The 13,672-nt window shown below is 52.3% G+C and overlaps 2 protein-coding genes and 1 non-coding gene across 5 annotated transcripts; all 3 read left to right on the top strand.

Annotated features, from left to right (window-relative positions):
• The first annotated feature begins 2,478 nt into the window (after positions 1–2,478).
• On the top strand, positions 2,479–11,100 carry ATN1 (atrophin 1). Of its 2 annotated transcripts, none has more exons than XM_011365809.2 (9): positions 2,479–4,020; positions 4,178–4,315; positions 4,463–4,576; positions 5,293–7,295; positions 7,522–7,744; positions 8,125–8,821; positions 9,686–9,829; positions 10,158–10,338; positions 10,535–11,100. In XM_011365809.2, exons 1-9 carry the CDS (start codon positions 3,994–3,996, stop codon positions 10,566–10,568), a joined length of 3,561 nt encoding a protein of 1,186 aa, XP_011364111.1. In that variant the 5' UTR covers positions 2,479–3,993; the 3' UTR covers positions 10,569–11,100. The 2 variants fall into 2 exon arrangements, with proteins under 2 accessions (XP_011364111.1, XP_011364110.1); XM_011365808.2 differs by having other exon boundaries at positions 2,480–4,020; positions 5,290–7,295.
• Positions 11,101–11,899: 799 nt separating this feature from the next.
• CUNH12orf57 (chromosome unknown C12orf57 homolog) lies at positions 11,900–13,672 on the top strand. 2 transcript variants are annotated; one of them, XM_023534002.1, is made up of 3 exons: positions 11,900–12,277; positions 12,571–12,747; positions 13,377–13,666. In XM_023534002.1, exons 1-3 carry the CDS (start codon positions 12,226–12,228, stop codon positions 13,643–13,645), a joined length of 498 nt encoding a protein of 165 aa, XP_023389770.1. In that variant the 5' UTR covers positions 11,900–12,225; the 3' UTR covers positions 13,646–13,666. The 2 variants fall into 2 exon arrangements, with proteins under 2 accessions (XP_023389770.1, XP_011364109.1); XM_011365807.2 differs by having other exon boundaries at positions 11,901–12,277; positions 13,494–13,672.
• On the top strand, positions 11,910–11,972 carry LOC111743566. Its single transcript, XR_002781784.1, has one exon. It is a non-coding gene; the product is annotated as a U7 small nuclear RNA (small nuclear RNA).

Genomic DNA, 13,672 nt, shown 5'->3' with positions numbered 1-13,672 from the left:
GAACACGGAGGTGGAGGGTTGACGAAAGAAAAACGGGGGATGCCTGTCAGGGGGCTTCGGGGCGAAGGCAAAGAAGAGTGAAGAGATGGCAGCGAGGTGGGGCGTTGGGGCTCCAGGGAAAGCCCCAAAGGCCCAGAACCCGGTTTCAGAGCCCGGGGTTGGGAGTGCTGGATATGGAAGGGAAGTGGGAAATGGGGAAGGGGTGTGGTAGGTGGAAAGAGAGGGACTGTAGCTGACGAGGGAGGAGAACAAAACCTGGGGAAACGGAGGCTCAGAAAAGGCCAAGGAGGGGTCCACTTTTGAGAGGACCCAGAGGTGTTCTCTGGTGGAAGTGGGAAGGCAGTGTCTTTGTGACTGAATTTTCTTTTTCCTACCCTAGGTCACCTCTGGCCTTTTTAAAAAAAAAAAAAAAAATTCCAATTTCAGACATGTAACTTCTCGGAGAGGGTCACACTGGGGCTCTGTAGTCGGGGTCCTCCTAAAACTAATGAGGTGGGAGGAATACTGAAGGGAGAGTTAGGGAGAAAGGGTCTCTGGGAGGGTGGAAACAGGAGAGAATTGGGCAATCTTATAGGCACTCCAGACAAGTTGTCACCTCCACCTTCAAATCTTCAGAGTACCAGTTGGCCCTCCTTGGTGGTGGTGGTGGGGGTCTTCATTACTGTTTGAGCTTAAAGATTTCTTTGGATGTGGGTTTATTTCTACTCCAGTAGGTCCTCTTAAGGGCTCTTCCCTGAGGGTACTAGAGTTGCTTTGGCAACTGGAGGGGGAGTGGCTGGCAGATGGACCCCTGGGATGGGTTCTTGAGGGGCAGGTTCTGCCATTTAGTTACCATGGCAGTGATCCAGTGGGATGTCCAATGGATAGGTGAGGGTTCAGAATCTTGATTGGACCTCAGCTTTTGGCTATGTCCTTGGGACTCTTGTCTGGATTCTAGAGGATGTTTCTGGTGTTGCTGGTGGGTAGATTTCCCAGGGAGTGTACCCCCTTTCACCCAGCAGTCTGTTGGACACAAGTAGGTATGTTACTTACTGGTCAGGTGTTTCTCCAGGTCCCTTCCCCTAGGCATGGTGTGAGCATGGAAATGCTTTCTATTCAAGTTACACCATCTTTTGGTAGTCCTGACTCTATCTCCCTTATTATTAGAGACTTTTTGTATACAGTAGTCTTTTTGCTTCTTTGCACTGATATTCTTCCATTATTTTAAACTTGAGTCTCCCTTCCTGAGTCAACCTTTTCTTCTCTCACCACAGTGACCCCTTCCCTCAGCTAACCTTCTACCTATTTCCCTGACCTTGTAGGAATGGCTGGGCTTTTCATGCCCATCCCAGGTGAGAGTGGCCCAGGGGAATGGGCTGTAGAACAGTCTGGTGCAGTGGAAATACTCTGGAACAGGAGCCAGGAGAGCTGGGTCTAGTCCTGGCTGTACCTCTGTGACCTTGGGCAAGTCACTTCTGTTTCTTTGAGCCTAGGCTTCATTGTAAGATGAAAGAGTTATAGAGTTATAGATAAGATTTCTGAGGCTCTGACAATCCTGGATTCTCTGAAGGCTTAGGCCAGTGCATTGTTATCTGCTGGTCTGGGCTGCACTGTTATCTAGTAGTCACTTTGGACTGGTTTCTTAGTCTGGCAGGTCCAGAAGGATGATGGGGGCTGGGCCAGTGATCCTGAAATTCACCCTGCAAGCCCTTCCCAGAAAACCCTTGTGCCTCTGTTGTATTCTTTCTGACATCCTTCTCATATTTCTCCCTTAATTTCTTTCCCTGTTCTTACTTTGTGACTCTCCCTATTTCTCACTTTTCCATTTCCCCAATCTGGTCTTTTATCATTTTCCTTTTGCAGTAAGGCAGTGAAAGTGAATGTGCTTAGTGTGTTGCCAGATGCATAGTAGGTGTTCTATAAATGTTAGTTACAGTGACTGGCTACTAGGGCAAGATGGAGTGTAGCTGAGCTTGCTGGTGCTAAAACGTACCTCCGGTTCAGACACATAAAATACAACCCTAACTTATTCATTCCCCCGCCCCTTCTTACCCCAGGATTACCTACCCTTTTATGATTGCTTCTCTCCCTCAAAGCTACTCATTTCTTATCAGATTTTAGCTGATTAAAAAAGTTAAGGGAGGAGGAGGGGCACACTAGGATTGCTCAGGTACATTCCTACACTTTGCTGACCTTTTGGATCTAGCTCTGACTGCCTTGGTAAGCAGGTTCTGTAGTAGGGAGGAGAGATGGGCATCTTCTAGAGGGGCTGGCAAAGACACACAAGTCACAATAATCACTGTTGTGCTTTCTTCTTTTGTTATCTGGGTTTTGTTCTTTGGATTTTTTGGGTTGATGGTATTTTATAAGCAATCTACACAACTCAAAAATATGGTAATAGTTGTAGTTGAAGAAAAATGGCTGGTTTACTGGGTAGAATGTCAGTTTTAAGTTCAGAAGACCTGGTGATCTGTCCCAGCAATTTTGTGACTCTAAATAAATTCTTAGTAAGTTTCCTGGAAAGGTTAGGCTCACCCCTCATTGCCTGCCTCAGTAGGGTTCAGTGGAGGTGAGAAGTAATTACTTTGTATTCCTTGGAAGAAATATGCTCTAGAATGTAGAAATGCCATTCTCCTAGCCAGGCTTCCTAACTGAGAACAGGTCAGTAATCTGACTATTCCCACTGAGGCCAGCAGCTCTTCATCCAAGACCTTCTGAAGTTAGTGGGTTTAAAGGTCAAGAACAAGGACAGAATACCCATATACACATGACATCAGTGGGGGTTATAGAAGGAAGAAAACAGTAACAAGATAACATTTTTGCTCTCAAAAGATCATATGGTCAGTAGTATGGAAAGACATGACACTTAGCAATATATACAAACATAGGCTGTGAGAATCTATGTGTCCCTATCTAAGCCAAGTGGGAGGATAGGCTCACAGATTTGTAAATTTGTATTATGTGTTTACCGATCTTCACTGATTTGGTTGGTGAAGTGAAAGTCCTGCCTTTTCCTCTAGACTTCAGGAACCCAAGCATCAGAGAGGGGGTCTTTATGAGGTGCTCAGAAATGAAGTTCTGCACTTTGGGGATACCTAGGTTTGGTTTTAGGATTGGTAGGATTGTGTGCCTTTGCATTGTAGAATGGGACATTCTTCTCCCACCTACTCTGATGTGAAAAAAGATTCTTTTCATATCTCTGGGACTGATCTAGGCCTTCTGTGGATTCTCCCACCAACTTCTGATGAGAGTACAGCAAAGCATAGAAGAACGAACATGGGCTTTGAAGTCAAGGAGTTGTGGGCTTGATTCTGGTGCTGTCACTGGTTCCTCACTGTATATTCATCATGTGAAGTTGGCAGGTCCCAATCACAATTTTCAAGCCTCAGTTTCCTCACCTATGTAATAGAAATAATAAGAACACCTACTTTTCAGGGTTGGTTGTAAATATTGTGTATGTAAGGGCTTGACATAAGGTGCTCAATAAATAATACTTCAGCTATGTTACTTTATGCTCCTTTGTAAGGTTCTGTGGAATTTGTATTTGCACAAATATTTCCTAGGGATTATGAAGGGTAAAATAGTTTCTTGTTCTGAACTAGGACTCATAGATATATATGAGTTTTACGCCTTACCCAGGGACAAAAGGGATGCTATTTTGAGCAGAGTCTTCTTCGTTCATAGGTGGCTGGGTAGCCTATGGGGTAAGCCAGCGATGTTTTATGGGGCCTGTACCTCTTGGCCCAAAGGCCTAGGGCTGGGCCACTTGCTCAGCCCCTTGACAAGCATAGTAGTATCCCCCTCAGACTCTATTTTCCCATTTGGAGACTCTGATTGTCTTTTTCTAACAGGCTTCTCTGAAAACAGATCCAGAGTTTCAGGTGCCTATACTGCAAACTTGGAGATACTGCTTCCTGCTTCCCAGGCCACAGCCGTGGGGAATTTGGGGTGAAGCAGAAGTTTCTGTATTCAGCTGCCCAGGCAGAGGAGAATGGGGTCTCCACAGCCTGAAGAATGAAGACACGACAGAATAAAGACTCAGTGAGTAACAGCTTAAATGAGAGACATGAAAGATTAGGAGCAGGGAAAATAGGAGGAAGGGCCTGGAAAGACTGGAAATAAGGCACCTCATAAAGTTAGGTGCAATGTAAAAAAACAAAACAAAACTATATTATATGTTTCCTTTCTTCTTCCTCAGATGTCAATGAGGAGTGGACGGAAGAAAGAGGCCCCTGGGCCCCGGGAAGAACTGAGATCGAGGGGCCGGGCCTCCCCTGGAGGGGTTAGCACGTCCAGCAGTGATGGCAAAGCCGAGAAGTCTAGGCAGACGGCCAAGGTATTCTGTCCTGAGGTCCTCCCACAGGATGCCCAGGCACTGGGGCTGAGGGTATATGTGTCTGTGTTGTGGGGGGACTTCCTGTCTGGCAGAGGGTAATGGTGGTGGCTTGGGAGGTATAAGACTGGAATTTTCTCTTTCTAATAGAAAGCCCGAATAGAGGAAGTCTCCACCCCAAAGGTCAGCAAGCAGGGCCGAAGTGAGGAGATCTCAGAAAGTGAAAGTGAGGAGACCAATGCACCGAAAAAGACCAAAACTGAGGTGGGAGACCCTTGTAGCCATCCTGACCCATCTTTTGACCTTTCTTTCCTCCACACTTCCTTTCGTTCAAGATCCCTACTTTAATCTTGCCTGGGATGTTAGAGAAAAATCATATTCTAGTGCTTATTAAAGTAGCCTTGTCTATGTCAGACAGATTTTTAGGACTTTGGTCAGACCACTAGAAGACCAGGCAGGGCCAGAGGGGACTGGAAGAGTGTGGGGGATTCTAGCCTTTTCTTTTATAGGTCTTGATTTTCAGGAAGGGGCTGAGGAGGAGGAGGTTAAGGGTAAACAAGTGTTAGTGGAAAAAACAGATAAATTATAAGGAAAAAGCAGAAGTGGTCTTTTTAGGAACTAAGGGTTTTGGGGGATGTTAAAGGGGTAAAGGATTTGAGAGGGGGGCAGATATGAGCTGGTGGAGACAGGGACTTGGGTTTAGCTGGGGATGGGGAGAAGGTGCTTGAGATGGACACTTGAGGAAGGAATAGGGTTTTACAAAGAAGGAAACAAGACTAGCTGCTAAGGAGCAGCTGACAATATGGGGAGACTGGGGGACTCCCCAGATGGGAGGGGAATGGGTTTGAGCAAGAATACTCACATTGGGCACAGTGGTGTGCTGTGAGGGCAAAATGGTTTTGTGTAAGGGGGCTCCCAAATCTAGGGGAAATGAGAAAGGAAAGGCAAAGGGGAAAATAGCCTTCCCTTTTCTGCAGCAGGAGCTCCCTAGGCCACAGTCCCCCTCAGATCTGGACAGCTTAGATGGGCGAAGCCTCAATGACGATGGCAGCAGTGACCCGAGGGATATAGACCAGGATAACCGAAGCACATCCCCCAGCATCTACAGCCCTGGAAGTGTGGAGAATGACTCCGACTCATCTTCTGGCCTGTCCCAAGGCCCAGCCCGCCCCTACCACCCACCTCCACTCTTTCCTCCCTCCCCTCCACCACCAGACAGTAACCCCCGACAGCCAGAGCCTGGCTTTGAACCCCACCCTTCTGTGACACCCACTGGATATCATGCTCCCATGGAGCCCCCCACATCTCGGATGTTCCAGGCTCCTCCTGGGGCCCCTCCCCCTCATCCACAGCTCTACCCTGGGGGTGCTGGTGGAGTTTTGTCTGGACCCCCTATGGGTCCCAAGGGGGGAGGGGCTGCCTCTTCGGTGGGGACTCCTAGTGGGGGTAAGCAGCACCCTCCACCCACCACCCCCATCTCAATATCAAGCTCTGGGGCTGGTGGTGCTCCCTCAACAAAGCCACCTAACACTCCCGTGGGTGGTGGAAACCTACCCTCTGCTCCACCACCAGCCACCTTCCCTCATGTGACACCAAACCTGCCTCCCCCACCTGCTTTGAGACCTCTTAACAATGCATCAGCCTCTCCTCCTGGCTTGGGGGCCCAGCCAATACCTGGGCATTTGCCCTCTCCCCATGCTATGGGGCAGGGTATGGGTGGACTTCCTCCTGGCCCAGAGAAGGGCCCCACTCTTGCTCCCTCACCCCATCCTCTGCCCCCTGCTTCTTCCTCTTCTGCCCCAGCCCCCCCAATGAGGTATCCTTATTCATCCTCTAGTAGTAGTTCTGCAGCTGCTTCCTCTTCCAGTTCTTCATCGTCTTCTGCCTCCCAGTACCCAGCTTCCCAGGCATTGCCCAGTTATCCCCACTCCTTCCCTCCTCCAACAAGCCTCTCTGTCTCCAATCAGCCACCCAAATATACTCAGCCTTCTCTCCCGTCCCAGGCTGTGTGGAGCCAGGGTCCCCCACCACCTCCTCCCTATGGCCGCCTCTTAGCCAACAACAATGCCCATCCAGGCTCCTTCCCTCCTACTGGAGGCCAATCCACTGCCCACCCACCGGCCCCAGCACATCACCATCACCACCAGCAACAGCAACAACAGCAGCAGCAGCAACAGCAGCAACAGCAGCAGCAGCACCATGGCAGCTCTGGGCCCCCTCCACCTGGAGCATATCCCCACCCCCTGGAGGGCAGTAGTTCCCACCACACACACCCTTATGCCATGTCTCCCTCCCTGGGGTCCCTGAGGCCCTACCCACCAGGGCCAACACATCTTCCTCCACCTCACAGCCAGGTGTCCTACAGTCAAGCAGGCCCCAGTGGCCCTCCAGCCTCTTCCTCCTCTTCCAATTCCTCTTCCTCCTCTCAAGGGTCCTACCCATGTTCACACCCCTCTCCTTCCCAGGGCCCCCAAGGGGCACCCTACCCCTTCCCACCGGTGCCTCCGGTGACCACCTCTTCGGCTACACTTTCCACAGTCATTGCCACAGTGGCTTCCTCGCCAGCAGGCTACAAAACAGCTTCCCCGCCTGGGCCCCCACCTTATGGAAAGAGAGCCCCATCCCCAGGGGCCTACAAGACAGCCACCCCACCTGGATACAAGCCAGGGTCGCCACCCTCCTTCCGTACGGGGACCCCACCAGGTTACCGAGGCGCCTCGCCGCCCGCAGGCCCAGGGACCTTCAAGCCAGGCTCGCCCACTGTGGGGCCTGTGCCACTGCCATCTGCAGGGCCTTCAGGCTTGTCATCCCTGCCACCACCGCCTGCGGCCCCTGCTTCAGGGCCACCCCTGAGTGCCACACAGATCAAACAGGAGCCGGCTGAGGAGTATGAGACCCCCGAGAGCCCAGTGCCCCCGGCCCGCAGCCCCTCGCCCCCTCCCAAGGTGGTAGATGTACCCAGCCACGCCAGTCAGTCAGCCAGGTGAGTGGGGTGCAGGCTGGCCTGGGGTGGGGATCAGCGGAGTGATGGAGAGAGGGAGTTGGCACGGGGCAGGGGTCACTTGCATTCGTTCGGTGCTTTTTAAAATACTGCAGACCCTTGCCTAACCCTTTCCTAGTCTGCAGGGGCTGGCTTTGGGCGGGAGTCACCGCAGGCCCGCTTGAGCAGCTAGCAGAGGCTAAGCGCGCACTGCCTCCGCGCCTGGCAGGTTCAACAAACACCTGGACCGCGGTTTTAACTCGTGCGCGCGCAGCGACCTGTACTTCGTGCCACTGGAGGGCTCCAAGCTGGCCAAAAAGCGGGCCGACCTGGTAGAAAAGGTGCGGCGCGAGGCAGAGCAACGCGCACGCGAAGAAAAGGAGCGCGAGCGCGAGCGGGAACGCGAGAAGGAGCGCGAGCGCGAGAAGGAACGCGAGCTGGAACGGAGCGTGGTGAGTGCGTCACCATGTGCGCCGCCCGCCAGAGGGAGGCTCGAGGGGCGGGGAGTCATTGCACCACCTGGCGGAGAGGAGGAAGCACTGCAGCTCTGGGAAAGGAGACCTAATGATTCCTGCTTGAGAAGAATCATTGCTTGTGTGGGTTGGGAGAAAGCCAGCTCAGGTCAGAGGGGATGTGAACTCAGACTACCTGTGGATCGTCGGGAGAGCCACTATTCAGGAGAAGGGGGTAGGGGAATTTCCTTATAGGCTGAGTTCCAGGATAAGATGAAGCACGTTGGCATTCGGCTGTTGAGAAGAATGAGCAGTTTGAGATTGGCCACCTCTTTCCAGAGCTGCTCTTCTGACTCCTCTCTTCTCCCTGTATCCCACAGAAGTTGGCTCAGGAGGGCCGTGCTCCGGTGGAGTGCCCATCTCTCGGCCCAGTACCCCATCGCCCTCCGTTTGAGCCAGGAAGTGCTGTGGCTACAGTGCCTCCCTACCTGGGTCCTGACACTCCAGCCCTGCGCACTCTCAGTGAATATGCCCGGCCCCATGTCATGTCTCCTGGCAATCGCAACCATCCATTCTATGTGCCCCTGGGGGCAGTGGACCCAGGACTCCTGGGTTACAACGTCCCAGCCCTGTACAGCAGTGACCCAGCAGCCCGGGAGAGGGAGCGGGAAGCCCGTGAACGAGACCTTCGTGACCGCCTCAAGCCTGGCTTTGAGGTGAAGCCCAGTGAGCTGGAACCCCTACATGGTGTTCCTGGGCCAGGCCTGGATCCTTTCCCCCGACATGGGGGCCTGGCTCTGCAGCCTGGCCCACCTGGCCTGCATCCTTTCCCTTTTCATCCGAGCCTGGGGCCTCTGGAGAGAGAACGTCTGGCGCTGGCCGCTGGGCCAGCCCTGCGGCCTGACATGTCCTACGCAGAACGTCTGGCAGCTGAGAGGCAGCATGCAGAAAGGGTGGCAGCCCTGGGCAATGACCCGCTGGCCCGGCTGCAGATGCTCAATGTGACCCCTCATCACCACCAGCACTCCCACATCCACTCTCACCTGCACCTCCACCAGCAGGATGCCATCCATGCAGGTGAGACTGCTACTTCCTTCCTTGATCCCTTGACGCCACCTTACCCCACAGCAAGTGATTGGGCTCTTCTCAAGCCAGGACTTCTCTAGTCTGTCATGATCCTCTCTCCTGAATGCTGCCCTGATCTTTGCCTCCCTGTCATTCCCCAGCCTATTTCCTCATGCCCTAGCCTTGCACAGAGACTGTTCTCCACATCCCCACCTGCTTCAGAGTTCTAACATGCACCCATGATAGAGGCCCAAGCTGGAAACCTTTGAAGAAGCACCACTTTTCTACTTTTACAGCTCCTTTCCGCCAGCCCATCACATACCTGTGTTCTTGCTCTTCTGGATTCAGCTCTGTCATCTCTCCTCCCAGCTGGGAGTCTTTCATGTTTTTCCCCATGTCTACATCTGTGCCTTTTCAGAAAGAGCCTGTATGTTTGGTTGTGGGCACCATAGGTGATAATGAGCTTTACTTACTATCCTTTACTATATTTCTCATTGTCCAGTCTAGCCTTACAGTTACGTTCATTCCCGCCTCCCTTGTGCTTTCTTTCTCTTAACCTTCACTCTCTTCCTGTCTCATTTCCTAAACTTTCTATCCTTTTCCATCTGCTGTAAGCAGTTCACTTTTCTCTATCCTCCTCCTCAGATTCCTCTGAGAATTATAATCCGTTCTTTTCCATCCATATGTCTTGCTCCAGTAGGGTCTTATGCTTTCCATCCCCCATCTCCTAGTTCTTCCATTGTACCTCCTTATTCCACTCTGGATCTCTCTGTTTGATTTTCCATCTCTCTTCCCAGACTTGGATCCCTTCACCCAAATGCATGGTTTCCCCCAAACCTGCCTTATGGTGACACCTTCCTCTTCTCTATCCTCCAGCCTCTGCCTCGGTGCACCCTCTCATTGACCCCCTGGCCTCAGGGTCTCACCTTACCCGGATTCCCTACCCAGCTGGGACCCTCCCCAACCCCCTTCTTCCTCACCCTCTGCACGAGAACGAAGTTCTTCGTCACCAGCTCTTTGGTAAGGATAGAGGTTGGGGTTGGGGAAGATCTAATGTGAAAAGGGCAGGAAGGAGGAATTTGGGTGGTGGGAGGGGGTGAGGGGATGAGGAGGTACCCAGAGGAGCTGGGAATGGGAATTGGAGGGCTGAGGCACCCTGCTCAAGAGAGGCACAGGTTTCAGTGACAGGCTAAGAGTTTTGAATCCTAACTTCACCACTGATAAATTGCAAGTTACCTAACTTTTTTAGTCTGTTTCCTCTGTATGTAAAGTGGCTGGCTATCTCATGGCCCAAAGTAGATACTCAGTACCCCATCAGTCATGTCCTCCCTGCCCTTCCTGCCCACAGCTGCTCCTTACCGGGACCTTCCAGCTTCCCTCTCTGCCCCGATGTCAGCAGCTCACCAGCTGCAGGCCATGCACGCGCAGTCTGCTGAGCTGCAGCGCTTGGCGCTAGAGCAGCAGCAGTGGCTACATGCCCATCACCCGCTGCACAGTGTGCCGCTACCCGCCCAGGAGGACTACTACAGGTACTACCCAGCGCCTCTAGGCTAGGACTGCGGGGCTGTGAGCTCCGCCATCTTGGGTGGGATGTGGGCATGGTACAGCTGTGCGGGAGCCAGGATCCTGGGGATGGAGCCCCTCCTTCACCATCCTCTGTGAGAGAGGCCAGGTCAGGGTGAACCTCAGTCTCTCATCTCTGATCTGCACCCCATCTCTCTCTAGTCACCTGAAGAAGGAAAGTGACAAGCCGCTGTAGAACCTGCAATCAAGAGAGCACCCATGGCCCCTGCATCTGGACCTTGGAGTCCTCCCTCCCAACCTGCCACCTAGAGCAAGGACCAGTGCTGCTCAGCTGCAGGGCCTAAGCAGCTGGGCAGAGGGAGGGAGGAAGGGACAGATGGAAGGCCAAGGCTCCTGTGGTGTGCAGAGGTGGGGAGGTTGGCGGGGGATAGGGGCAGAAAGCGCACAGTTCTTGGACCAGGTCCCTCTTCCTTGTACCCCTGCTTTCTTCCTCTCCCATGTCCAACCCTCCCCCTCCCGTGGCCACCATCCCTTCCCCACCCCCTCGGTGTGATTATTTCATCTGTTAGATGTGGCTGTTTTTGCGTAGCATTGTGTGCCGCCCCTGCTCCTCCCCAGTCCCTGTGTGCGCGACCCCTCTGCGATGTACGCCTCTTGCCCTTGCCCCACATTAATAATTTATATATATAAATATCTATATGACGCTCTTTAAAAAACATCCCAACCAAAACCAACCAAACAAAAACATCCTCACTATTCCCCAGGAAGATGACTGTGACTCATTCTTTGCGGGCTTTGGGGGAGGGGGTCTGTACAGCGGGGCCTGAAGAGAGACGAGCAGGGAATTGGGAAAGGCTGGGCCTTCTGAAGGAACTTTGTGGAGGGGCCCTGCAGTGTTGGGAGAGGGTATCACCTGAGCTAGTTCTCTCCCTCCCTAGGCTGGGAAGTCAAGATGCTGAAGGCCTGGGACAGGCACTCCTCTGCCATGGTCGGGTCCAAGAAACTACTCAGACTTTTGAGGGGTTTCTGACACTGGTCTCACAGCTAGGGTCCACCAGCCCTGAACCCTTTCCGTAGAATAGTTTTGAAACACGGTTATGAAGCAGAGGTGCTCGGGCCGTAGTTTAACGGATTAAAGCGATTAGAACCTAAGGGTCTTTATCCTATGGTTTGACACTATTAGGTGACAATTTCAGACACCTAGAAGAGCGGTTGGAGGTCGTTACGCTGCAGCGTACACTCCGATACAAGGCCCTCTTCAGAAAATGCGAGAGCGACTTTAGCTTTAAGCTTTTATTGCTGCGAATCACCGTCTCCGTTCTTAAAACTAAAGGGTGTAACTGGCTTCTAACAGCCAATCAGCACCGATCTCATTTGCATAAGCGGGTGTCGAACGTTCATAGCTCTGGAAACGAAAGATATAAGTTCGTTCTTTGGAATACTGTTTTTTCTTGTGAAAGTTGCATTGTGCCTCGTTGCTTATACAGCAATAGGAATTAGAGACCGCCACTCTGAACTCACCCTCAGTGAAAATGGAGTTCAAGGCTATCCCATGTTCTCTCCAGAACACTTTTTTCAGTGCTTACAGCTCTTTTTGAATTTGTCTAGTAGGTCTTCCGGTATTTACCGGAAGGCCCCTTATGAAGCGGTGTGTTTTTAACAATAGAGGCTTTTAAAATGTGTGTTTCCATTTCTTTTATTTTGTTGTGAGTGTTGTTATTAGGTATTTTTTTCTCAGTGTTCCGGACTTTCGGGGGAAGTTAGGATTACGTGGACAGGCTTCCGGCTACGCTGTATTTTCTCGTCGTTACCTATCTAGACAGCCGATGCAGGAGTCTTCCTGCTTCTGAGCATTTTTTAGGATCTGCTGCACGTGCAACTTTTGTTGCACTATGGCGTCCGCCTCGACCCAACCTGTGTCCCTAAGCGCCGAACAGGCCAAGGGTGAGAACATCCTAGTCAGCGGGTGGGCTGCCTGCTGGAGGAGGGTGCGGGTGGAGGTTACCGAGCGAGAGATGTGCTTGCATCGCTGGGAAACAGGGCTTAGGGTGCCATCTTTCTTCCTCCTCTAAGAGGGGTCCCCTAGAGCGAGGGATTCGGAGCCGTGTTTATCGGGTTACTGCGGCTTCAGTCCACCAATTATCTGCCTTTTTCCCTGCGCTGTCGGCTGAGCTCGCCGGCCGTGCTCCGGTGCCTAACCCGGGATGCCTCCCCCCCGGGTTGCGTCTGCCGCACAGTGGTTCTGGCTGAGGTGATCCAGGCGTTCTCGACCCCGGAGAACGCCGTGCGAATGGACGAGGCTCGGGACAACGCGTGCAATGATATGGGCAAGATGCTGCAATTCGTGCTGCCCGTGGCCACGCAGATTCAGCAGGAGGTTATCAAAGCCTATGGCTTCAGCTGCGACGGGGAAGGTGGGTCGGACAGGGATTGGGGAGAGAGGGTGCTGGATCTGTTGGATCCCTGAGCTGTCGTCTCCGTCTTCGCCACACGGCGGCAGCCACAATCTGACTAACAATATTGGCCCTGAGCCCAGGGTCTACTTGAATTTATGCCAGGTGAAGTCCTAAGTGCATTTTGCATTTACCATTAATTATAGTATTATCCCATTTTATGATGAGAAAACAGACTCTAGTAGTAAACTAAGTGCCCGAGCTGGACCTGAACCCTGTTCTGATAGCTTTTAGTGAGGGGTCTTCATGGCTGTACTCTTCTGCAGCCCCTGCAAGGTGTTTCATTTAATCTGAAGGCTGGCAGTTCAGTTTCCTTGATGAGATCACTGTGTATCCTAAGAGTGTTTACTGATTCAGGCCAGTTGGCCCATGGCCCTCCTGTGTCCTGGTTATAGATGTGCGATCTCATGGGTGCCCATACTTTGGGTTCCTGCGACTAAACTGCTAAAATGGTTCACCTGATAGTGAGAAACACACTGCTTTGGGATATTTCTGTTCGTTGCATTTTGTCCAGTTGTGCCCAGTGTAGACCAGGAGGTGGTTGATTTGAATCCTATAGGGCAGAGGCATGCATGTGTCTTGTTTTGCAGACAGCTACCTGGCCAGAGGGGGAGCAGCCAGTGACTCATGCTCAAGCTGCCCTCTCCTGATGTCTTGGGCACCCTGTCCCCTGGGGGTATGGGTTGATGCTCCGCTCCACCTTGCAGGTGTCCTTAAGTTTGCCCGCTTGGTCAAGTCTTACGAAGCCCAGGATCCGGAGATTGCCAGCCTGTCAGGCAAGCTGAAGGCACTGTTCCTGCCGCCTATGACACTGCCACCCCACGGGCCGGCTTCAGGTGGCAGCGTGGCCGCCTCCTGAGGGTTGTCCTCCCTTTTGACACTGCCC

Source organism: Pteropus vampyrus, unplaced genomic scaffold, assembly GCF_000151845.1.
Source record: "Pteropus vampyrus isolate Shadow unplaced genomic scaffold, Pvam_2.0 Scaffold116, whole genome shotgun sequence".
Taxonomy (NCBI): domain Eukaryota; kingdom Metazoa; phylum Chordata; class Mammalia; order Chiroptera; family Pteropodidae; genus Pteropus; species Pteropus vampyrus.
Note: the sequence above shows the minus strand (reverse complement) of the source record. Positions and strands in the feature narration are given on the sequence as shown.

What these genes read in the sequence shown, in the direction of transcription:
- CUNH12orf57 (XM_023534002.1), top strand. Translation starts at nt 12,226, where the DNA reads ATGGCGTCCGCCTCGACCCAACCTGTGTCCCTAAGCGCCGAACAGGCC. An exon ending in AAGCGCCGAACAGGCCAAGG is followed by an intron (nt 12,278 to 12,570) that starts GTGAGAACATCC and finishes TCTGCCGCACAG; the next exon opens with TGGTTCTGGCTGAGGTGATC. An exon ending in CTTCAGCTGCGACGGGGAAG is followed by an intron (nt 12,748 to 13,376) that starts GTGGGTCGGACA and finishes CTTGTTTTGCAG; the next exon opens with ACAGCTACCTGGCCAGAGGG.
- ATN1 (XM_011365808.2), top strand. Translation starts at nt 3,994, where the DNA reads ATGAAGACACGACAGAATAAAGACTCA. An exon ending in AGTCTAGGCAGACGGCCAAG is followed by an intron (nt 4,316 to 4,462) that starts GTATTCTGTCCT and finishes TCTTTCTAATAG; the next exon opens with AAAGCCCGAATAGAGGAAGT. An exon ending in TCTTCGTCACCAGCTCTTTG is followed by an intron (nt 9,830 to 10,157) that starts GTAAGGATAGAG and finishes TCCTGCCCACAG; the next exon opens with CTGCTCCTTACCGGGACCTT.